Raw genomic sequence first — 26,772 nt, 5'->3', positions numbered from 1 at the left:
CTTGATAAAATAATATAAACAATGCATAAATCATCCCCCTGGAGTTGTTTGGTGTACTGAGCTGCTTCTCAGTTTTTGTTAATGCTGTCCATAATCTTTTCTTCTCTGGAGCAGCAATCAAGTGCCATAGTTGCAGATATTTACATACTACTGTATTCAGTAAATTGAGATTATTTCTTAGAAGGTTGAAGCTCACCAGGGACTGATCTGAAAATAAAAATGAAATATACAACATTCCTTTAGACAACCATTCTGAAGTCCAATTTGGTGAATAGTTGGGGTAGATTAAGACATGGATTTAAACAGTGTTAATTCTCTCAAACACTAAAATAGGTAAAGAAGTCCGAGAGGCTTGGTCCTCTTTAATATTTTTAATTAGTACAAGTAGTTTGTGTCTAGAAAGCAATTGAGATCTGGAGTAACAAAGATACCTGGTTATCTCATTAAAGATACACAGGACAAGATGTTACACCCCATGCGTATATTACAACGGCTGAGCACAAGGACCCAGTCCAACCGACTTCACCATAAAACCACAGAGAAAAACATCCACCATTGCCATCATATATCTCCATGACTAAAGACCAAGCAGTTTAAATTCCTCCTCTGATCACTAAACCACAGGGTACCAAACATGGATATTTCATTTAGGTTTCAAGTGGGTGCCTCCCTTCGTCGGTGTTTCGTTGAATTAGGCCCACGACACCTTCGGAAGGCTCAACAGTGTAGTCTGGAGTGCCAACCTGAGAGGAAACGCCAAGTAGAATTAAGAGGGGTATTCAACTGCACGGGCAGAAATTTAGAGAGATTAATTTTATAATCTGAGGGCAGCTGGTAATGTAGTGATTAGTCCAAAGACATGCTGTTCAGGTTTCCCCATAGTGTGTGAGTGTCACAGAGTGAATGTGTTTCACTGATGCATGGATGAGTAACCCCTTGTAAGTAGTGTATCTAGCAATCTAGTCACCTTGGTGAATAAGGTGTGTGGGCTAGTAACACTACATAGTATCCGTTGTAAGTCGCTTTGGACAAAAGTGTCTGCTAAGTGAATAAATGTAAATGAGTGGCTGCCTTTGGATTCAGAAGTTGCAGGTTTGAATACCATGTCCAGCTGTAGTACTCTTGAGCAGGGTATTTACCCAAAATTGCTCCAGTAAAATTACCCCACTGTATAAATGGGTAAATAATTGTAAGTAGCTTAACACTGTAAGTTGCTTAGGAGAAAAGCAGAAGGAAAAGCATGAGCTAAATGAAAGGTAAAGTATTTTATAGTGGGATATCACCTTTAGTGCTGCTGGGACCGAGGTTTTGCGGTGACTCAGGTACAACAATACATCATCAGCATATAGAGAAATACAATGGTCCTCTTCATCTACCCTAATACCAGATATGTCTTGATTTCTCCTAATACCTTCTACCGAAGGTTCGATCATAAGTGTGAATAGTAATGGAGAGAGGGGGCAGCCTTGTCAGCACCCTCTTCCAACAGAGAAATTACCTGACAGACAGCCATTTGTGTTAACTTGTGCCAAAGGATTTGAATATAAGTGCTTGATTAGGTTGGTAAAGTTATTACCCATTTTAAATCTATCCAAGACAGAAAATTGGAAATTCCATTGTACGCTGTCAAATGCCTTTTCAGCATCAAGAGAGATGATTAGAGCTTTCAAGCACTGAAGTTTAGAATATTTAAGGCATGACATACATTACTGGAGCCAAACCTGGCTTTAAAGAATCCAGTTTGATCAGGTTTATTGATGTTTGGAAGGACCGTCTCAGGCCTACATGCCAATGTTTTGGTTACAATTTTAAGATCCACGTTTAGCAAACTGATCGGACGAAAGAAGGAGTATTCTAGTGGATTTTTGTCTTTCTTTAAAACAAGACTAATAGAAGCTGAATTCCAAAAGTGGGGGATAAGGCCCTCATTAAGCGTGTTATTAATTACTGAGATAAGTGAAGGGTAGAATTTGGGCCAGAATTTATTATAAAATTCTACTGGGAAATGGCTGGAGCGCAGTGCTTTACTACAGGGCATTGACTGAATAGTGTCCAAAATCTCTTCATTACTACACAGTGAGTGTAGGAAAGAGCAGTCCTCATCAGAGACACTCGGCAGTGATGAAATTTCTAAGAACGATTGTATTTCAACAAGAATGATCGTATTTCATCTGTTGAACCCTGCCCCTGAGGGGAGTAGAAGGACCTTAAGTATTCTTTAAAAGCGTTATTAATCATCAACGGATCATATGTAATATGTCGGTGTGCATATGGGTTTAATTGACCTCTCATTGTTTTCTGATTTTAGCTGATAGGCCAAAAGACAATTAGTTTTATTCCCAAGTTCATAGTGGTGCTGTTTTGTAAAGAGCAAAGTTTTTTAATATGATTTGTATAAACCAGCTAGTATTTGGCCTTTGCCTTAGTTAGTCAGTTCCATTTCCCCTGGGTTGGAGAATGTTTGTGTTGTTGCTCTGGGTGCTTCACTTCTAATTCTAAATTTTTATATTCCTTCTCTCATAAGTTCTTTTTTTTCTGATAGGAGACTTTGGAAATGATTAGACCCAATAGTGTAGCCTTAGTTGCATCCATTACAGTGGTGGCTGAGATTGTGGGGCGCTGGCTGTCTTGTCAATATAGGTCTATACCTTCACAAATCTCCCTGCAGAAAGCTCTACTTTCCAAAAGAGTGAAGTTCAGTCTCAGTTGTTTAGTTTTGGGAGATAGCCATTGAATACCAACAATAAAATTAACTGAGATAAACTACACAGTTGTTTTACAGTGGCTGAAGAATGTGTGCTTATTATTTGTAATAAAATGTGTAAAAGAACAAAGTGTCTGACATCAGGAAGTATTTCCAGTGGTTCACAGTATGTCGTTTTCTCACTGAGTCTTTAGTAACAAGACATGACATAACAAGGCATCCTATTACTATTCTTGACGTGTTACCTCATCTAGCATTTATATTATTATACTTGGGTCAATAAGATTCAAAAGTGCATATAAACATAAATTCAAACCATGTTTGGTCATATTTTGCATTTTGATACTGAGAAAACTCTTCACTCAGATACTCAACTGACCTACTGCAGAGACAATCCCAAGCTATGGCGCTGTCTCAGCAAGCAAAACTCCATCCCAAAGAATTAAAAATGAGAAAGAAAGAATAAAAAGTAATATCAAAAGAATGCCAGGCAGCTTGGTTTTGTTTATCAGCCTACCTGTGAGATGCGTGCTGTTTGCATCCGAGAACTCGCCAAACTAATGTTTTAAAACTTCACGTCCAACTTGGAATCTGTGAAGCTCAGAGATGTACAGAGAGTTTGTAAACAGTGCAGGCATCACAGAAATCCGAGGTAACTTGCCCATGTTTTGCATGAGTGCTAGTGTTGGTATTTGTCAGTGAAAACCTGTTATTTCCCGCTACAGATAAGCCAGTCTTTGCCCCACGGTGACAGAACACCCCCCATGCTTATACACCTTATATTTTGCATGTGGTTAGTGTATGTTTAGCTTGTCAAGGTGTGTATGAAACTCCCCTTATGGCTTCCCACTTATGATAATCCTTGTTCTGGGTTTAATGGGAAAAGTGTGATCCAGATCTGCAGATGGCACATTTCTAATTTCCAGGGCTATTTGTTTTTAGATTTGTTATTTCTGTTTTTGTTATAGCTGTGTGTTCCTCCAGCGCATCCCTTTCGGTGTCTGCTCACCTTTTGGAAACACCATTAAATCAGGTTATCGGCGTTTCTTTCAAAAACCCTGCAGCTCTTCGCACCGATAGGCTAAAAAGAGAAAAAACCCCCCTTTGAAATTTCATTATGACAAATGAGTGAGAAAAGCAGGAATGTATTTTTGAGAGTCCGAAAGAGGAACTACAACGATATAACAGATATTAATAATTAATCTCATTGAATAATTTGAACACTGTTCCAAACCGCTAATATGCTCTAACGTCTGTGGGGATCTCGAGGAGATGTGGGTCTATTAGATGTTTTGGATTCTTGTTTTGATAGGTGATTTAATGATTTGGAAATTTTGCACTTCATTGGTTTTCTTTGACTGCGTGTGCCTGGCGTGTTGTTGGATGCTCATTTGCCATGCCCCGTTTCACGCTGCTTGGAAAAGGCTGGGTGAAGTAAAGGAGGTAATGCATCGGCTATGGAGAGGTATTGGTCACCAAACGGATGCAGCTTTCCTTCCCAGGGTAGGTCCTGCTATTAAAGAAAGGTACTTAACCTGTACTGTTCCAGTTAATGTACAATAAATGACAATAAATAACAGTATGTTTTAATTCCGCCAGTTGAACAACATAAGAATGGTCATGGAAGACCCATAAAATGCGACAATGTTGGAATTGTTTGTACTATTTCATATCTCTCCATTATTAGTACTTGATACATCTTTTTCATTGAACTGACATAATTTGACTGCCTATTTGTTATTTTCATGTATGCGTAAACGTATCTGTTTATTCTTTTAATTCATCTACACAAATATAATCCAGACAGGGCTGCAGAAACCAGAAGCTGAACCTGGGAAGCACGGAGTGTGAGGTGCAACACCATTCTCGCCCCATTGCACACAAACACTCGGTCGCAAGAGAACTTTTATATGTACCCCATCTTTTTCGAATGAGGAAGGACCCAGAAGCATCTGAAGGAAACCATGTAAACTAAGTGAGGACATGGAAATTCTGCAGAGGTTCAAGACTGAAACCTTGGAGCTGAAAGACAAAAGCACTGCTTGCTGAGCCACCACACAATCTGTTGAGAATATAAAAGCATAAAAACACCCAAAACAGCGGCGAAGCAGCTGGTAATGTAGTGGTTAGAGCTGCTCTTTCTGGGCCCAAAGATCACATGTTTGAATCCCACCTCCAGCTGTAAAAACCTTCAGGAAGGTTTTTTCCCTAAATTGCACCATTAAAAAAAATGGTTAGTTGTGTAAATGGGTAAAAGTTGTAAGTAGCTTAGTTGAAAAAAGCATCATCTAATGAGTAAATGTAAAAAAAAAAAAAAATCACTTGGAAACTTTAGGGGAAGAAACTTAAAATATTGATGGATTTCATGTAATACTCCCAAGGATTAGCTCCTATTTTTTAAACATTTTAATAATCCTGTTTGGAATGAGTTGTTCTCTGTGTACATATCCTTAAAAATATCATATGGGACAGAAACGGTGACTTTTGCTGGTTTACAGAATACACACACACACATTTTCAGAACCGCTTGTCCCTTACGGGGTCACGGGGAACCAGAGCCTACCCGGCAACACAGGGCGTAAGGCCAGAGGGGGAAGGGGACGCACCCAGGACGGGACGCCAGTCCGTCACAAGGCACCCCAAGCAGGACTCGAACCCCAGACCCACCGGAGAGGAGGACTGCGGTCCAACCCACTGCGCCACCGCACCCCCAACGGTTTACAGAATATAATCTTTAAATTAACTCATCTAGTTCTGTTTTAGACTCAGGAAGGAGGAACACCGTCTGGAATGCTAAGTACATGTTCATATAGCATATCATTTTTTGCACTTCCATCATCTATTTAATCACTATGCTAAGATGTGGAGGTGACAAAGATGAGGCTTCAAGTAAAAGTTTATTCCACAAACGGATAAGACCCTAGTCAATTAAAGCAACACAATGACTTTAATTTAAAATCAAATTTTGATGGAACCAGTAACTTTTGAAATATTTTGCTTATTTCAGATTTGCCTTGGGTGACTGAGTTTTAAATAACAATAACAATAAGTGTCCAAAAATGTAGATCTTTAAATAATGATATTCACTTTTTTTTCTTGAAACACATATCAGACAATGATAATTTCTTCATTAATGCAGTCTTGTTATCTTTGTATAGACACAAAAACCATGAAGTTTTTCAATAGCTCAGTCAAAATAAAAATCCCGGAGGGCTTTCTTATCCTGATTGGACAAGGAGCGTTTTTAACATTTTGAGTCTCTTATTTATTTATTTATTTAATCTTAACATCCATTAAGAAAAAAAATACATGCACTCTGGAACATTCAAGGTCATCGTGAGTCCCTTCTGGGATGCTGCATGTTTAAAAGGCTTGACAAACTGCACTGCACAGTCTCACCTGTCTTTATGCCGAAGAGCGAATGAGAAATCAGTCATAAATACATCCCGCAAACGTTTCCGTGGCGATTTTCCTGACTACAACAAAACGAAGCAGCCACTGATGAAGGAACTGTGGAACATGTGCGTTTCAGTACATAGGACGAGCGTCACCCAACACCGTGTTCCCTCTGGGCCCCAGCAAGGCGTACGAAGGCTGGAGCTGCGGGGCAGCAGGGAGCATCACGCCTTCATTGCTGCGGGAAAACCTGCAGCTGTATGCGATGGCATGAGAAAAGTAGAAAAACACACATATTTGTATCCTTGAGTTTGAATGTCATTTTGGACTGTGGCCCTAGAATTGTGTCCCATTGCCTCAACTTCATAGCCCATAACCCATAAGCAACCGCTTCCAGTAGACTGCTATTTTTCCTCTGTTTGCCTTTGCACGAGCAATTAGAGGCAAGTTCTGTTAGGTTTCTCCACTCAACTGTATTAGCGGCGCAGTCGAAAACCTGCTCACCAGGGCCTTTATTTGAATTTCAGTCACATCAAAGGACAAACAAAGCGACTTCATATCCGCAGCACAGATGGTGTATGTAGAGAGTATTCGGAGACAATGACCGTCACACACATACACCAAACCTTTGTTTATCAGTATCTAATATGAGGCACATCGTTATTTTTTAAATAAACCTTCATATGTTCCATATCTGGACTACAACATCTTACATTGAAAAATGTATTTTTTGCCGGTATATCTGATAACGTTTTATGCTGGATGAAATAGGTATGGCAAATATTCACGCAAAAACAATATAAGAACATAAACCAGTTTTTGCAGCTATTATCCCGTGTTGGTACTTCTAAAATCCTTTGAGAAAGCCTTGAAATCACGCCTTTGACTGTCTGAATCGTTAAAATGTGAAAAACAACTAATTGTTTCTCATAAGCATTTACTGCACAAAATGGATCCTCAATTCACAATCTCGTCTCATTCATTTAATTCCAAAAAGTAAATTACTCTCGCCAAAAAACTTATATAAGACTCAGTACAAGGTAATTGCAAGGAATGGGTATTTATAAACGCGCCTCATGTAAAATATTTATATTGACCAAAAAAGCACTGCCTGAACACACCATTTTATACATCGGAAAACTAAATGAAGTTTACCTCTGAGCTTTGCTTGTGATAAAATTCCAGTCAATATTCACACAAAGCCTGTTTTCAGTCCAAGCAAAGCTCTGAAACACATGAAGGAATAGTCTTGAAGGCTCACTTTTGAGACAAAAATTTTACATCGAAGTGATAAGACTGTTACTGGCAAGACTGAGGTTCAATCTGAGGTTGTATAGACTGCCGCTTGGGGCACAACATCTTGGTAAAGGCTCTCCTGAAACTACTGTGGCACAGGGGGTAGAGGAAAGGGTTGATGGCTGAGTTTATCCACAGGAGCCAGAAGGTGATCTCATACCAGTGATGCTCGACGCAGCGTCCGCCGCAAGCGGCCCGGATGATCATCAGCAACGTATAAGGTGCCCAGCAAATCCCAAAAATGCAAACAATAATGGCCAGGGACTTGGCAATCTTTTTGTCACGGGAGAGGCGAGAGTGCTGCGTGCTCCTGTTGGCCACACCATCTAGTCGGCCTTCACAGGAGACGCCAGCGGCCACAGTCCGGGTGTTGCACGGCCTCAGCTTGCTGGAGATGGTCTTCCTCTTCATAGTGAGGGAACTGTTGCTCAGGCAGCTGGATGAAGGGGACGGCTCATCATCCTCGATGACTGCTGACACGGCCGCGGGCTCGCTGGAAGAGACCTTACGTGTCTTCACAAAGAAGACAGAAGATGTTGGGGCCACATCTCGCTGCGCCAGGAGGAAGTCGTTGGCCTGGTCTGCCTGCAGTGCTGCCCGGCTTTTGTTCCTCCGCCGGATGTTCAGGTAGATGCTCAGGTTGAAGAAGGCCACCGAAACAAAAGGGGAGAAAAACTCAAAGGTGGAGGCACAAAGCAGGAAGTACCATGTGTAGTAGAACTCAGCAAAGCACTCATCACTGGGAACATTGCTCTTGCCCACCACCGATTCCCAGAAGATGATGGCCGGACCGTAGAGGAGGAAGGCCAGCACCCACACAGCCACCATCTTCCCCACGGCCAAGTTGGTCATGCTTTGCTGAGCTCTGTATGTGACCTGAGTGAGAAGGAAGACATCAAATTAGTAAAACATCTATCATAAGAAGCCAGATGAGCTTACTTTGTATAGGTTCTCTTACAGGGATTAAAATAAATACCCCATATTTCTACCTGAACTGTACCATGGCTTCAAGTCTCCCCTCCACATCATTACCCATAAGCTCTGAAGTTCACTCAGCTTTTACTCATCTTCTGAGACACACTTTGGCTGAATGCTTTAATCTGGTTTTGCACCTTAGAGCTTTATTAAGAGAAGTGCAAATGGGAATATTCATTCATTATAGCCTTTTTAAGGAAGAAATGTTGCATAACATTCGAATAAAAACCACCAACTGCAACTCATTGACTCAAGTACCACATGCACATATGTACTCCATTAGCATATCTGAGGGCTTCATCTGTAATCAAATAGGAGTGCATGCCTTTTTTTCAAAAAAGAGAAGGTTGTGAAAATATACAAAGCAACCCATTATACTATATAAAATTAAAGACACCCATAGTGCTTGGTCTGATCCCAAAGGCCCAAACAAAGGATCCAATTCACTGAAATGAGAAAAAACATTAACTTGGCAGATTGTATTAACTCCACTGGGGGTAAATTTTATCAGAATGAAGATTTTACTTCTTACAAATCAATCCATTCCCCCCTTATCAATAACAGCTTGTCCAATACAGGGTCACAGAAGCTGGGACCTATCCTGGGATGTATGATGCATGAGGCAGGGCACACCTTGGGGAGGACACATCAGAGGGCAATAACATACCCTTACTCACACACACTAAGGGCAATTTAGCATCACCAGTACACCTGATACACGTCTTTGGACTGTGGGAGGAAAGTGGAGCACCTGAAGGAAAGTCACACAAACACAAAGAGAATATTGAAACTATATATAGAGACTGAACTGGATTCAAACCTATGTCCAAACCATTAGCCGTGAAGCCATGTTGTTATAACCCAACCTTAGAGTTCACACTAACCCTACTGAGTCGTAGAGACAACCCAGTATGATGACTTTTATGCCTTCCTAACCCACAGGATGGCTAATAAAGCCTATGAAAATACCACAATGATTTGTACAACCCAACTGTGAATGGTTTTGTAAAATAATATACAGGCATACCCCACCCTCACAGTATCCACGTTTTTGCTATAACACCTCTTTAAAATTAATATATTCTTCGTTACTCGCCCAGACCCTTCCTGCTATAACTCCTTTTGTCAAAGTGCCTCTAAAAAAATGAAAAAATTTGCCTCTTAGAATATTTTCTTACTCAGACTGACAAAAATGCTACAAAAATGTAGTGGCAGCAATGGAACTGGTAGCTCTCCCATAATGCTTGTGGATATAAGCAGTTTTGGGGCAACCACTGCGGGGAATAATGGGGATTAATGACACCAGTGAGTGTTGTGCGGGGGGCGGGGGGTACAAGGGAACGGTGGTGCAGTGGGTTGGACCAGGTCCTGCTCTCCAGTGGGTCTGGGGTTCGAGTCCTGCTTGGGGTGCCTTGCGACGGACTGGCGTCCTGTCCTGGGTGTGTCCCCTCCCCCTCCAGCCTTACATGCTGGGTTAGGCTCTGGTTCCCTGCGACCCCATATGGGACAAGTGGGTTAGAAAGTGTGTGTGTGTGTGTTGTTCTGGTGTTTGAGAGCTTTTGGCCAGATGTGTGAGTGCTGCTGTCTAATGATTATTATCTGAAGAGTTTTATATAATTTTTAGGCACATTTGTTAAAGTTAGTTGGAGTTTTTAAGACAGGCTGAGAACCAACTATACTTTCCCTATAATGAATAATGGGAAATGGGATCCCGCTATCAGCATTTTAAGGTGAAATGATATGAAGAATTATGACATACACAACTTCAAGCCAGTTTGATGATGATTTATACTTTCAGACATGTAAGAGTTGACATATGAGCATCCTCCTTCACAACACTTGGGAAAACCCTCTTCTTCCTGTCTCACCAATCTGAAGGACAAACTGGGGCTCACAGGAAGCTGCCCCTCTCACTGAGAGCTTCATCTGGTCAGTCCATGGCTCTCCCGGGTCTTGACACCAGGGTCAACAACATACCCGGGTGCTTCCTCTCAAGTAGGACAGCAAACAAACAGCTGCGCATCCCCTGTCTTGCCCCAAGTGAAAGTTCTTTTTTATTTGAAAAGTTCGAGCCTTAAATCTTTGCCACGAGAAAGTTATAAACCACATTTGTAGCTCAGTGTCCTTGGTAGGATGTCCTCCACCTCTCAGTGCAGATCCTACAGTTTTTTTGGGTAGGCTTTTGGGTCTCCTTCTGGCACTAATTTTTCTGTACAACCAACTGCAAGTTTCTCTGTGCTGTTATGGAATACAAGAGCCTCCGTTGAAGAGATGGTTCACATGAACAAGAGATGAAACAGTTCAGGCTGTCCCCACCCCAGGACACCCCTTGTCACCGAAGAGTGGTACCGCTTCTACCAGGGAGTCCACTCCCCAGCAATCTGAAGAAAAGTGCTTTTAAGCAAATGTTCCATACATATTCCTTCCTTCTGTCCAATATGTCCCTTTGAGTGTCCCTTTTTATCATAGACAATGCCTCTACCCAAAGGGGACATGAGAAGATCAAAGAGTACTTTTCGGGATATTATGAGCAAAGGCTATTTTCCTTGATTTGATGGTCTGAGTTTTTTGTTGTATAATGTTCTGAAAGAAACTACTGTTGTCCTTTCCGCCAGCTTACAATGAGAGCGGCAAGGGCTGTGGGAAGTAAATGTGGACTGTGAAACTCTTTCACACCTTTGCTGAATATCCGTGGCTTACGAATAATTTTTGAATATGCACTAATAAATGAACGGTTGCATAACCAAAATGATGCATTGCTGAGTAATCTTCACTTTAGGAAAGGGGGCAGTGTATTTCAGTACTGATTTTAACACTGCAGTACGGACTCGGTGAAGGCAGTAAATTAACTGAAGACAATATATATTCACTGAAGCCACTGAAGCAAATATCATCTTCCTGCACAAATGAGAAGCTCTGAAGGGGCACTATGTGGACCACACAACCCATCCAAGTGACAGCGATGATGCCTAATTACATATAATGACATGACAATATAATTGTCTATTGACTATAACATAGTGCACACCTGCAGTGCAAAGCTGTGATAGGGACACTGTCAGTTCTTTGCTGTTTCTCAGTTTAACTGTAGGGCTAAATGCTGATTCAGCATTGACAGCGACAGTCAAAGAGGTTTAAAATTGCTCGGCATTCCGAGAAAATGTACTTTTTTGTGAAAACATCTATTGAAGCATCCTGCAAGACATTTTTTTCTCTGATAAATTCCAGTCTGCCTTTATACTTCTGTGTAACCTCATTATCTCAGATAATTGCCGTCACATCCAGCTCCCTGAGTGAAGCCCAAAACAGTGGCGGCCAAATCAGTTTGCAAATGGGGCCTGTGGGTCACTATGGGAAGGACAAAAGCGTGATGCTAGAGATACCCAAAAACCTTATAGCCTGGGCAAGGCTACACTCACAAATGCCTCATAACAAAGAACTTATTTGTTTTATATTTATCCTCTGCCTCCAGTTTCTACCTGTGTTTCTGAATGCGATTTAGAAATCAGTTAATATGACCCTGCATTTATACCACCTCAACAAGGTGTAATGAAACCTGCCCATCCACATGTACTGGAGAAAAGAGCAGCTGTGACAACAAAACATAATTCCACTTTTCACATCTGCAATAAAATTAAAATGGCATTAGATGAAATTGTATCTTTATAGCAAAAGAGAATAATTTTGCAACAAAAAAACAAGGCAGCGTGCCCTTGGTGAGCGCTCTTTCTCCCCTTGTGGCTCTGTGGTGTACAAGGTTCACCTGCTTGATATGGCAACACAAACTTCACTGTCCCCTCTCCCGTGGATCATGGTAAGAGTCGGTGTTTTGGGAGTTTTGTTGGGGTGAAGCCGAGGGTGGCAGAAGGGAAGTAATTAACCTGCACAGATGGCCACGTTGGGGGTGCCTTGTTGTCAGCAATCTGAAAGACCCGGGTGATTTGAAAAAGCAACGTGGCAGGGTCTTCATTAGCGCTGATGTGGTTTTCACGGACAGAGCAACAAGAGGCGCCATTTCACTCAACCTTACTTACCAGCATGGAAAAAAGGCGGTTCTCAAATAAAATGTATAAAATCAATTTTTTGGTTTATGCATTGGTTTATTGCTGTGTCTGGTAAGGGGGGGGTCAGAGCAACAGGGAACAGATTGATTGTCATGGAAATTACTTTCAGCAAAAGGTTAAAACACCCTACTGAGAACACAATTAAATTCCACACTGTCCATCTAGAGCTCCATCTAATGTGCGAGTGCGGTCAATGGGACCAGAGTGGTAGGCACTCAAATGTCTCTTGCCACATTTCGGAACAAAAATGTCACTTTTGATTTGCTGCAGAAAAACGGACGCAGACAGGATGCATTTTTAGGATTAGGATTATTAGGATGCATTATTAAAGGCAGTGTTGTAAATGCATTGTTTGCTTTTTTGTATGTAATAAATGTGTGAACAATATAAAACTAAGCCAATTCTTTCACTCCCTGATTAGACATATGACACATCAGTATCACAGGCTCTTGGCAAAAACATATCCTCATCAATAAATATGAATTCCAGGCACATTCTATATAAAGATATAAAATAATTTAGTAACAAAATTAAATCACTTAAATTTGAGAGTTTATGACAATATTTCTAAAGTATTTAATAATGGCCACCTCCATCTATAACAAACAGTTGCAATTTCACTTTAATCTCTTACATTTACATTTCATTTCTCATTAGCAACTTTCACTTTTCCGTTATGTAAGTTATTTCTAGTATAATGAATCCTTCATACTTTCTTAGCAGAATAATCTTCAGAAATCCAGATTGAAGGTTATGTGTCACTGCTCACGGTTTCATTTGATCCGGCTGGGTTCTTTTCAGCATAAGTGACTATGCAAATCTCCCGTGGCACTTGTGTTGATGTACTAAATTCCCCTATAAACATTCCACACTTTTTCATTTTTCACATATGTATTAGGAGGGCCGAAAAATATTAGCAATAGTACTCAAGGGAGTGATACACTGATACGGGCGAACAAATTAAGGCTTTTTTAAACACTGGAGGGCCACATTCCCATTGTTATGCCAATTACTATTATTGCATTGCTTTCTTAACACTTTTATCTTAAGAATTTGTTGTTACATAAATATACATAAGCAGTACAACTGTTTTCCTAAGTTGCTGTCCTTTACTAGTAGAGCTGGGTCTCCTCCTTTTTGGTCCAGCACTGCAATGCAGCTTCACCTCTTACATTCATTTAGCTGATGCTTTTCTCCAAAGCAACTTCCAATGTTAAGCTTCTTGCAACTATTTACCCACTTATACAGCTGGGTAACTTTGGGTAAGTACTTTGCTCACAGATACCACCGCTGGAGGTGAAGGCTCAAACCCGCAACCTTTGGGTACAAATGCAACAGCTATAACCACTATGCTACCAGCTGCCCTAAGGGCCCTACTTTCATTAATTTATCTGACACCTTTCTCCAAAGCAATTTGCATGTTAAGCTATTTACAGTAATTTACCCATTTATACAGCATTTATACAGTATATGGATGACACACCAAATTCTGCTATTACAGCAAGGAGGTGTCATCGGGGAAGTGGTGCTCATATGCATACCATGTATGTGGTACCATGTCCTGTCTAGGTGCAAGAGAGCACTGTCACTACCCCCTGACTTTCCTCCTATAACAATCAAGTGGTTTGTTATAGAGCATTCCTACAAGCTACTTGTCTTGAAGTGCTGACAGAAAAATGTTATACAGAGAGAATAAAAAAAAGAAAAACCAGTGTCAAGTGGGGAAATCGAAATAATTGTTCTGTGACCCCAGAAAACTTAGCTGAGTGAAACTTCTGGAAAAAAGTAATGAAAGGCATTTTGAAGTAAGATTTGACTGTGGGGGTACACCCCAACATGAGCCCCCAGAGTACAGAGATCTGAAATATGCCTTTCTTTTGATAATGTTTTTGGTGACCGCGGGCTCAGCTGAGTGGGTGAGCGAGATTAGAGCTCTCTGTTGGCTCTGAATATTACAAAATGGGTTCTGACAAGGTGAGAATTACATTCAGGGCTAAACTGTCATTCTAATCCAAGGTCCGGTCCCTGTGGCTTTGGAGCCAAGAGATTATATTAACTTTGTTTGTGCCCTGTCCGTCAAACGGCAATAAAGGCTGATGTTTAATGTTCGGTGCGTTTTGGACACAGTTTTGGACACCGAGCGGGCTGCACTGAACATTGGGCTCATATTTCAATGTACTAATCTTTTGGTTGCAAATTCTCACCTGGTGTGATATATCTAGCACCATAAACCATCAATAAAAGGTACTGTGAGCTAGTGGGTGGAGAGTCCATGGCAGGGGGTAGGATAGACCTTGAATGAAAAGCTCTTCACTACCCGGCCCTACCAAGGCAAATAACTGATGACTTGCTGCCACTTAAGAACACATCAACATGGACATACAAGAAGTTGGTCTGAGAGACTTCGGGAGTTAAGTGGAGATCAAATGGACTCCCCTGCAGAGGACTGCTGGGCTATGGTAAGACTTTGGTCTTTAAGTTTTCAGTCTATTTCTGCTATTGGTGTTTGCCCAGCTCAGTAACTTTATGTTCTGCCTTAAACAGGTTATGTCCCAATTTTTGTTTGATTTGACTTGGTAAATAAAACCCTTTTTGTTTGGGAAACCAGCTCTCCTGTTGTCTCTGTTCTGTCCATGTGGCAACTTCCAGTCCACATCTAGCCACATTTTGCTGTCCAGGTTCTCATGCAACCCTAACCAAAGAGAAGCATCAAAATCATGTCATTTTGGCCCCTTTCTGTGATGAATCATAATTCCCTCAATTCCCAGAGTGACTCACAGCTGTTCCTCCCACTGTCGGATTCTTTCTCCCGTAACTGCTGGCTATATATGACTGATGCCTGAGATCAAAATAGAGAACAGAAAGGCAACAAAAATAACAGAAGCCTTTAAAAGACAATTTATACAAGAGAAGTCAGTTAATCAGGACAGCCCCCCTCACATGGCCACACTGTACATCCCTGCATTCCAGTTCAGGAAGGCAAGATGGGGTGTGAGGGGAAGAAGGAAGTCGAGCACCAGCTGTGGATTTCAGAGACCAGGGCAAATGTGTTGTTTCGCTGCTGTTGCAGGACTGATACATTGTAGATACAGGAAATGTCAACATCCCATCCCACAATGCTCTGGAAATATGTCAGCCTTTTTGTGACCTGAAAGAGAAGAATATCTTTTTTGCCAACAGTTCTTGAGAAAATCTAACCAACTTTTATTTCCAATGGAACTGAAAGTATATTGTACAAACGCACAACCTTGAGCAAACACAATGTCTTGAACAAACCTGTCAAACAAAGAAAATATTAATTTTTCTTTTTTGCTTGAATGGTGACAAACCTTTAACAAACCAAACTAGGGGCATAAGCAAACTGATCCAAGGGTGTTTGCTCCTTTTGAATGGACACAAATACACTCTGCTTTAACTCTGTGAAGTTATTGTATGTGCTTCATTGATGTGTTAAAATGAAATAAACAGAAGTTCTCAAAATTTTTGTAGCTTGTCACCGAAGACTGCTTTAATCTGTATTTTTCTCATAAATAGGCCATTCCCACTTTCAATCCATTCTTAAAGTACAGGCGGTCCTCTACTTATGAGGGAGTTCAATTGCAAAGACCTTGTTTTAAGTCAACTTTGTTGTAAGTCTTAAATTGCCTTATATACATCATTGAGATATAAATAGTTTACATGAATAAATGCTATTTTGTATGATTGGCTTTGTTTAGTTTCAGTATAGTTTACTGAACTGGATTTGAACCTACACCCGGGCAGAAGCACTACTCGCTACACCACTGTGCCGCTCAATTTCATACACACACACACACACACTTTCAGAACCGCATGTCCCATACAGGGTCGCGGGGAACCAGAGCCTACCCGGTAACACAGGGCGTAAGGCCAGAGGGGGAGGGGACACACTCAGGACGGGACACCAGTCCATCGCAAGGCACCCCAAGCGGGACTCGAACCCCAGACCCACAGGAAAGCAGGACTGCGGCCCAACCCACTGCGCCACCACACCCCGCTAATTATTCATATTAAAGTAATACCAAAATAAAATGTTAATAATATAAACACAGTACAATATTATAATTATATTTTTATGCTGCACTATTATTTATAATTTCATTTCCAAATGTTTTCTTTCGCTTCTTCCTTTCTGTACAGCCAAAACATATTTTTGTTTGGTAGCCTTTGTAAAAAAAAAAAAGGGGACTTGAATAGAAACACAAATGAATCATGCTGTAAATAAATCAACAATTTTGTAAATAAAACACAATCACTAATCGACACACAGTCAACAAGAAACGTGGTGCCTTGCAGCAGTGCGGACAGCCGATGTTATTGTACAGCAGGTAGAGCGGTCGCTGTTAGACATTATGACTAAGTGGCACGATTCAGAAATAAAATAATAAGGTTGATTGGACAGCTTTCATAAGTCAGGGTCTTCGTAAATCACATATGTTGTAAGTCAAGGACTATATATAAATTCTGAAATACCTTAAAAAGTTGCAGCAAAACAGACATCACACCATACTTCGTTCACAGAAGAAGACAACCGTTAGCACACATTAGAAAAGATGCATTTCAATCACTATTGCTGAATGCACCGAGTTCTGTGAACAGAAAAATAAAAATCACATCAGCATTTCTGCACCATTCACAAAACAAAAAGAGAACACGGCCACGAACCCATCTCGCAGCTGAGCCCTGTCAAGCAGCGTCCTCCTTCTGCTCCTTTCACTCTACGAAACATGCATTACTGTACTCTGGAAGTTTTGGACTAGAGGTCTGCTGTGTGTCAACAAAGGCATCTGCACAATCACCATCACTGCAAAGGTGGCACCGGTCTGGAACAAAGTCATCTCACTGATGCCAGCGTGCATGACTCACTGCTAATGGACACAATTTGGTGTCTCGCTTTTGTGGGAGCGCGGTGCTGTCAGAGTGCCAGCGAGGAGAAAAGAAAGCTCAAGTGAAGTCAAGCTGACTTCCTGTAAATTCCTTCTGTAAATGGTGCCATTTGAAAAAGTCACTTATTGACACAGGTAATTTTGAGAGCTTAATTCATAATGTGAAAGGAATGGCTAATTTAATTATTTGTTCTGCAAATGATAACACCATCCAGATAGAATGAATTAAGGGGTGGCTGATTCACAGAAAATCATGCTCTATGTAGAACTAATGGTCCACAAAACTGGTGTATTTCAAGTGGCAAACATATGTGTGATACAAATGTAAATGACATTCATTTCTCCGCAATTAGCTAGTGAATTACACGTTTCCAGGTTCCGGATAATTTTCTGATGATTTCCGAATGTTGCTGATTTAAAGGCTCACAAAGAGTAAGTTTGTTTACTACATGTCATGTTCATGTTCAGGAATGAAATCAATCATGTGTGCAGCGTAATGGAGTTCCCCCTTACAGCTCTGGTGACGGACAGGAAGCGGTCATAGCTGATGAGGACGATGTTGAAGACGGAGGCAGTACACAGCAAGTAGTCTATCACCAGCCACAACTTGCACAGGCCTCGTCCAAACATCCACTTCCCCGTCAAGATGTATGGGATGTAAATGGGGATGCAGAAGGCACCTGGCAAAAAAAAAGAAATAACATGTCACGTGTGAGCTTGAGAGTTCAGTGCTGAGAAAAACATCAATAAAATTAGCAGTAGCTGAGCATTAACCTGTCTGTACGAAAACTGATATTGCTTCCAGTTCAAAAACTTTGAGCAAAAAACAAGTACTAACTGAAAAATAAAAACCCATGCTGAATAAAAGCAAAGCTATTTTGTTCTGTACAGTTTCCAGTTAAGTCATAACCCTGAGAAATGTACAGGCAGCCCTTGATTTATAAACTCTTATTATCCAAAATTACAGTACAATGACTTGGCTTTTGATACCAAACTTTCAATTTACAGAACAAAAAAAGTTTGTATTATTAAATTTATCCAAACTGTAAAAAAATGTTGCGTGAGTGAAGTGGAAGTGCAGTAATGTACTGTTTGCATATCTGTTTTCCGATCTCTCTATTAGTATTAAGAATGTGAGAGTGCTGCTTTAAAAGAGTGGGGTATATAATGGGAAGTGTATGAAATCCGCAGAAGTGTCTGTTGGCCATACTGAGTGTGTCATTTAATCGAATGGCTGCCGAGACAGCAGAGGAATTACCAGGGTTTTAGCCAATGGGTTTTTAGGTATGTATATGCATTTTAGCAGCAGTGTGTAGTTTAAGAAAATTGTTCACAATTAACAGCACACGCTCAGTGGATCACTGTTTGATTTACTCATCTTGTGAAAAACTCATCAATTAAAAAGAGAAGTGGGAAATACCTAGGGGCAGTAAGTGTGTACATTGACATTTATTCATTTAGCAGATGCTTTTCTCCAAAGCGACATACATCTCAGAGAAAACAATTTGTGCATTACATTAGGAGAAAGAGACATAGCTGCAGACGTGATTCTTAAGTATAGTTTGTTTCTTTCTACTACATGCACCAATGTTCATCATACGTGTGATGTGTGTAAGATGACACATGAGAAGTGTGTACATGTAAGTGTTTTATACTGTACTGAAATCATGGGTTCATAGCTATATAGGGGTTTTATAATGTCCTAGTGATATTTGGGGAAATTGGACTGGGGTTTCCAGATGGGCATTATTATTTTTTCCCCCATTTAAAACAATGGGAAATAGGCCTTTGGTATCTGGAATTTCAATTTGCACACTGTTTTCAATGACTGATTAATTTTGTGAATCGAGGGATGCCTGTACATCAAGTGAGGTGATGTTGCTGAACACATCACTGAACAACCTATCAGAGCATGTTAGACAGGAGTGAACTCATGTGAAGGCCTCCAAAGCACGAGAAGACCCCTGTTACACGCACTTGCCAGCAGCTTCCCCATTAGAGACTGCTAGATAATGGGATAACTGAAGAATACCGTGTGTCTCTCACATCTCGGACAGTGGTGAAAGGAGCCCTGATAAGAGCAGTGGGATCTCAGCACTGTGGTGCAATGGACCCAGTTGATACACTCTGCTTAACAAACTTTGCTCGGGTGTCTACGTCAAAAGTGAAACCTGACAAATGAGAGCGCGAAGCCTGGTTAGCAATGTTTGGGTTTCCCTATTATGTCCTAATTTTGTTCAGAACCATTGATTTGCTCAGCACGTTACCAAGTTGGTTTTCTGTTTTGTATTAAGAACTAAGAAGAACTCGTCCAGCACTTGCAATTTGCACATTTTCCTCCTTTGCTGGTGGTTTAGCATTTACATAAAACAAAAACAATTTTAAATAAAATTAGCTGAAATTTTGAAAAGACTGAAAGTAAAATACACTCTTTAAAAAATAAACTGAAGAGAAGTGAACCAGGCAGGAACTTCACTGCACATCCAAACAATAACATAATTGAAAAAGTAGAAAGTTGTGTATGCCTGGGTCAACTAATTAAAATTAATAATGGTATCAATAAAGAATTTGAAAGAAGAAAAGAGGAGCTTGGAAGGTCTTAAACTGGATTAAAAGCACAATAACAAGCCAAAAAACTAGACATAAAAACAAGAGCCTATCTGCACACAGCCACATTCTCACTACTTTAACCTGCGGCTGTCAAACATGGAATACTGTACCACACTGGCTGAAGAAAAAAGTCTCACTACTATCCTGAGGGCAAAAGAAAGACGAACTTTTAACGTTAACAAAATGACCTACGCCAGACACTCGGAAGTAAGGAGAAAAAAAGGAATCAGAGATGTTGTAGAAACATTATACGAGAGTAAAAAGAGAAGTGCAGGTCACAGGGCAAGAGTGAATGACTAAGGTCACTAACTAGCATCTACAGAACATCAGAAAAAAGACTAGGGAGACCACTTGTCAAGTGAGAAGAGCCCCTTATCAACACTTTTGGAAAAAACTCTGAAGGACTGCCCAAGATAGCTATGGCTTTGCTGTGGCCTGCAACCTTGGAGAAATCTAGGCAGAAAGCACAGATCCAGTACGGGATCAAAGGATCCTACTTCGTTTTAGTAACTGTTTGGTAAAATCGACAGTATTTTAACTAAATAGTTAAAAGTTCAAGGGGGCACGGTGGCGGAGTGGGTTGGACCGGGTCCTGCTCTCCGGTGGGTCTGGAGTTCGAGTCCCGCTTCGAATGCCTTGTGACAGACTGGCATCCTGTCCTGGGTGTGTCCCCTCCAGCCTTACGCCCTGTGTTGCTGGATTAGGCTCTGGCTCCCTGCGACCCCATATAGGACAAGTAGTTCAGAAAGTGTGTGTGGGTTAAAGGGTTGTGTAATTTCTTTTAATGAAAGACTTATCTTATAAATCAGAAATCTTATCTCATAATCTCAAATCTTTTTTCGGCTAAGGATTAACCTCATTGTAAAAAGTTGTGTTTTGGATTCAGTAAACTTTGTCAAAAAGGTGACCCCATCCAGGCAAACCAGAGGCCCAGTGCCAAACTGTCAAAGCAAATGCGCATTGGCTACACTGATGCTGTCAGACATCAGATGAGTTTGCTAAGAATCGCACGCCACATAGGCAAGAGGTGCTGGCATTGACTGGTGATGCTGCTGGGAGCAACTGAAAGCCTTTTACTTCAACCTCCACTCAGCGCCCAAGTGGGATCTCTTAAAACTGAAAACATGAACGAGCTGGACCAATTTAAATTATTTTCCATACAATCATGCATTCATAAAGTCAAGTAACATATGGAACAAGGACAGCAGGTTCAAGTTTCCCTTTCATTTTTTCCAGCCAATGAAGGGATTAATGAATGCAGAATTTTCTTCACAGTTTGAAACATTGCCTTAGCCTTATACTGTTTCTTTTTGGACATCTGGATATTTGCTATAGCAATGTACTGAACTTGAAACAAATATAGATCTCATCCTCTACAGCACCTGCTGCCCTGCAAGTCTTTGCACTGAATTAATTTGAGATTTGTGCATCAGGAAGGAGATGTATCTGAACAGAACACAGCTGACACTTATCAGTTTATTTTAATCAAGGCAAACTATTGGTGTCCTCCCAGTTCATATATGAATATTTAAATGAAAAACTCTACTAAGGAAAACCATTAAGTTGGCTTTTCATCAACTGACAACTTCACATGGAGCCTGGCAAAAATTACTACATGCGTCCTGAGAGAACTACGGGTCGGTTTTCTAATCTCACTTGTTTACAGCGTTTCATCAAAAGACAAGAACAGACATAGAGAACATTTTATACCGCCAACAGATCAGTGGTCATGATGCCCAATCCAGCAAACCCACTTCATGAAGGCCTATTGTATTGTTTATTTTAAAAAACTACAAAAAATATTACATTTGCCTCATAAGTCATCTGAATTTCCCCTTTAAGTCATATGAAATCCACAGTGATTTTTTTTCAGCACACACCACTTTATCTCACAAGAGCAATCAAAAGCCAAGGTTATGACACAGAGTCTGTGTTTTTGCCAAAACTAAGAAATTACATTTACATTTACTTCAGAGTTAATACAGCGTAGGAAGAACTTGTCCTTTAGTTTGCTGACTGTTTCTGTGAAGTTCTATGAAGTGCTCTTATCTAAATCAGTGTAAAAAAAAAAACCACTGCAGTCTTCTTATTCATTTCAATTGTTACCCAGATGGTTCCTATACGGTATTACAGATGAAGTCATGCTAGGTCACAATGAATGGGGAGTTCATTTCTAAAACTTTTGTTAACATGCATTACATTAGCTCATTACTTTTATTTTTTAAGTACTGGTATTACAGCGGGATGACGAGGATGTAATACTTGGTGACAAATCAATGAGGGCAGGAAGGAAAACATTTGTAATGGGATGCACTTATGTGCTTAAAAAATGCCACAACTGGCAAAAAGATAAAAAATAGCTAGTGAGGAAGACGGAGACCTGAAGCATGACTCTGGAGGGCTGACAGAAAAGAGAACATTGCTCTGCTGAGGTCACGCGTCAGTTCACAGCTGCTCTGGCTATGGAAAATATCCTGGGAAACAGGAGTGACATCTGTTGAATGACAGCTAGCCATGGACACAAACTACTATTGACACCTGAAAATTGAACAAAATGGGAGCTACTCCTGGTGTAACCAGTATGAATGACAGCTGACACATCTCACTGCTGACCTGGCAGAAGCCACTTAAGTGAGGGCTTGAAAACTATTACTTTTCCAGGCAATACTGACAGCTAAATGAATTGTAAAACTGGCTGGGTGAAACAATGAAAACAGATTACTAACTAATTTTAGCTGACACTTTTCTCCAAAGTAAGATATAAAATTAAGCATTTTACAAATCATTTAACTGTTTACACAGCTGGGTAGTTTTTTTCAATATCAGCTCAGAGTGAGTACTTTGTTCAAGGGTACTACAGCAGGAGGTCAGATTCAGCCTGTGACCTCCAAACTCAGAGGCAGCGGCTGTACCCATTACAATACCTGCTGCAACATGGTAAAAATGGAGCATACAATCCATTTGTTCTTTAAATTACTTTTCAGCATCCTTCGGGCGGAGAACAGCTGATCAACTTCACAGATGTTGATTTTAACCACAAATCTGAGTGGTAATAACATTGGCATAAAGGAATAAATGTAAATGTGAATGTATAACCACTGCAGGTGGACATATTTAAACTAGGAATCAAAAGATATATGGGCTTTTATATTTTTATTCAAAAAATAATGCCTTTTGCCATCATAAAGGCTGTTTGAGAAGAAAATACTACAACGATACGTCTTTTATAGTACGATATGTTGTTGCTTCCAGCTACTACTTCATTTCATTTTATTTACCGTATGATCAAAGACAGATCTTCAGGAAGACAAGGAAAGCTTTAAGCTGTAAAATTTGCTTCATGTAGCCAAAGTCTAACATCTGTATCATTGATGCTCGTCAAATCCACTGGTGTGAGTGTGTACGTGGGGCAGTAATCCAGCAGATGGTTTGCAGTTTGTTGCCGCTCTCCGCATGGGCATCCAGGGATGTCTGCTAGTCCCATTTGGCTACTACTCTGACTCACTATACCACCATAATGTAGGGGGCTGCATCTTAAACAGCCTGTCAGTTTTGCTGAAAATCAAAGTCTAAAAGTAAATTCAGACATTTGTTATATATTATCACTTTATGCATATTTTGGGTGGACATCTCAACTACACCGGATCAGTACCAAGTATTTTATAGTTGTTTTCAATAGGAACAATGATCCCCGGTATGCGTCGTTTCGGTATAAGGCGCACTTTTGCGGTTCATAGACTACCAGCGTCCTATAGCGGGGACGCCCGCACCTACAAGGTAAACACACAGTTATGGCAAACATTAAAAAAGGGACCGAGAAAGTGGCATGGTACAATACCTTCGTTTACTGTACTGAGTGAGTGGCGCCTCGGTGTCACTAAGAAATGTAAATTGCTAACATTTTCCAGTGATCGCCCTTAAATGACCTCATTTCTTTTATCGAGCTGCAGGCTGGACCCGCACAGCAAAATGATTCCAGAGTAAACGTACTCGGCGGCTCCAGAAATTCCTGTCTTCGCATCATCATCCGATGAATGAACACGGACGGAAAAAGGTGCGATGGGACGGTCGCTGCCATCGCACATCATCCAATTCGGTCGGTTAATTGACACGCACGTGCGCGGGTACTACGGGTGCGTGAATATGAGCGGAGTTCAAGCCCACACACACTCACCTACGAGGAAATCCGATATGGCCAAGTTCAAGAAGAAGTAGTTGCTCTGGTTTCTGAGGCTCCTGTCCACCACGAACGCAAGAATGACCAACGCGTTGCCGACCACGACCACGACCACCAGAGTGACCATGAGCACGGCCAGGATGACCATCACGTATCCCGAAAATGTAGCGCCCGTGCCCTGGAGTCGCGCCGATCCGTCCTCGGTGAAGTTAAAGCTGGAGTTAATCTCTGGGATGCCTGCTCCCATAGTCCCCAGAAAAGAGCGCTGTTCACTTCTGTTTAAAACCGGAATAAAAACGCAAACAAACAGCATCCATCGCTGAGCGCCGCGCGCCGTCTGTTGTACCGCTTAAGTTGCGCAGTTACATAATGTTTACCGTCCGTTCGTAAAAATGTTCTCAAAAAAAAGCCACAGAGAGGGACGCGCGAACGCGGATGCGGGTCCGAGCGCCAATCAGAGCGGAGCGCGCGGCTCGGATTCCGCGAGGACCGCCGCTTCCGCGCGCTCCACTGCCAACTTAAGGAACTGTCCACGAACTGCCCGCTGGCCGCCTTGTCCACGCGACGCGCAACGCGAGCCCCAAGTCGGTGCGCCGGGGACCGAGCAGCGCGCGGGAAGTACGTCTCATGCACTGAGCGAAGGAACGCGCGAGCAGAAAACCCGGGAAAGGTGCCCGCGCGGTTCCGTGGCTCCAGTATGAATATATAAATAAACAAATAATGATTATAGCTGGGCAACAGGCTTGTTCGGAGCACGACCCGAAACCGGAAACCTGCCTTACAGTTCCCTTGTCCAAACTGCATTTATCATGACCTAATAAACCCAAATCCCATCGTCACGATAATCATGCTTAAAAAAACGCACAACCGAAGTGTTTTTCTGTAAAACAAAACCGAAAAACGCTCGTTGCTGTTATTTAATACAAGGGTTAACACGAGCCGTGCGTAAGTTACCGCGTTTGTCGTTCTGCGGCCGTGAAGAAGCAGCGCCTCAGCACCGTCCCCCCGAATGCACGCGCGCGCGCGCGCGAGCACACACAGTTGTGCATGTCAAGGTTACCGTTACTACTGCCCCGCGATAATATTTACCACTACTTAGTGTTTTACACTAAACCATCGCCTCAGAAATTTCCACATTGAAGATTTTCCTTTGCACAAAATGCAGATAATTGCATTTTGTTTCTAATAACAATTAATTAAACGCTCTACGTAAATATAAGCAACACACCCTTCACTAGAACAAAAACAAGCCGCAGTAGCTAAAACATGATGTTTATAACGAAGTTTTTCAACGGTTTTATCACCGTGTTCATTACTACCGCCTGTCCTTCAGTCCTTTAACCTGAACACTTTTCACCTCTGAATTAATTAATTGTGATTAATTTCGCGATCCCTAATTATTACTTTAATACAGCCTCAATAAATCATCTTCTGATTAATTTCGTTCTAAAAATTCTTCTAGAACTATGTTTTCAATGAAAAATGCTTCCAGGCAGGAACTGCCTTACTTTTTGTCTCAGAATTCGGTTTGAACTGAAATAACATACTTTGAAGGCCATAGTAAAAATGCTCTTCTCATTGCGGAGTCCTGTGCATATCTGCATTTTGAAACAAACCCCATTTTTTTCTAAATTCTTCATAATACTAGTAATGCTAGTATTACACCATGAAGAGAAGTATAAGGAAGAGTTAATTAGGCACGACAACAAGGGAACGTAGTGCACAGAAGATATCACGAGAAGCATTTACTGGGGGAATAAAGAACTTCAACGACACAGAAAACAAATGTACTATTCTGGATGGAAGCGCCCACACGTAGACCAGGCTGACATACAGAGCCATGTGACCGTGTCCCTCGTCCTCGCCGAGAATTCCCACAGAAACCGACAGCTGCATCCATGGTACTTCAGAAACAAAATATATCTGCAAAGGTTAGAGGGCCTTGGATGCGTTCCCTCCGTAGCCGTGGATCCGGATCTGGGCCAGAGAGCGAGAGGCCACAGTTGTCCTTCCAGGTGAAACATCTCATCTCAGCCAGCGGTACCTGAGTCCTTTTCTCCAGGAGACCTCCTGATCGCTTCCTGAAATGAATACGACTCTGAGTCAGCCTTGCTGAACTAAATAGCTTTGTCACAGCTCGCAATCTTATTGCCTACAGGAAGATGCGTGTGACGCACAGTAGAAGGTATTAAGAGTGTGAGGTTAAGGGCTCGACAACAGAGTCTCATTGAGGTCATGCTGATTTAAGGGTGGTCCCTTTCCGCTCTGTGCACGGTGCAGTACCTCTTTCCACAGTTTAAATAGACTACTTTCAGGATTTATTTGCCTGACTGGACGGTCTGGCTGGTAGCTGAACTGGATAAGTCAAAAACAGTTGCTGGGATAGTCCTATTTTTCAGCGTTCTTAATACATATTTGATAGTCTCACTTGTGTTTAACAAAGTTATGAAGAGATTGAATAAAAAAATTATCATTTTAGGCTACTTTCTTTTTAGTCTCCTTATTATGTACTGTGGGGGGAGCGGTGGGTTGGACAGGGTCCTGCTTTCCAGTGGGTCTGGGGTTTGAGTCCTGCTTAGGGTGTCTTGTGACAGACTGGCGTCCCGTCCTGGGTGTGTCCCCTTCCCTTCTGGCCATACGCCCTGT

General features: G+C 41.4%; 1 protein-coding gene across 1 annotated transcript; it reads right to left on the bottom strand.

Moving 5' to 3' along the window:
- Nucleotides 1-5,841: 5,841 nt before the first annotated feature.
- LOC108931904 (histamine H3 receptor) lies at nucleotides 5,842-25,070 on the bottom strand. The gene is made up of 3 exons (XM_018747994.2): nucleotides 24,124-25,070; nucleotides 17,853-18,019; nucleotides 5,842-8,272 (listed from the first exon to the last, which is right to left on the bottom strand). The coding sequence occupies exons 1-3, from the start codon at nucleotides 24,437-24,439 to the stop codon at nucleotides 7,400-7,402; spliced, it is 1,356 nt and encodes a 451-aa protein (XP_018603510.1). The 5' UTR covers nucleotides 24,440-25,070; the 3' UTR covers nucleotides 5,842-7,399.
- Between the last annotated feature and the right edge of the window lie 1,702 nt (nucleotides 25,071-26,772).

This window comes from Scleropages formosus, chromosome 19 (genome assembly GCF_900964775.1).
Source record: "Scleropages formosus chromosome 19, fSclFor1.1, whole genome shotgun sequence".
NCBI classification, from domain to species: domain Eukaryota; kingdom Metazoa; phylum Chordata; class Actinopteri; order Osteoglossiformes; family Osteoglossidae; genus Scleropages; species Scleropages formosus.
The sequence above is the reverse complement of the archived record's forward strand: the minus strand, read 5'-3'. Positions and strand labels throughout refer to the sequence as shown.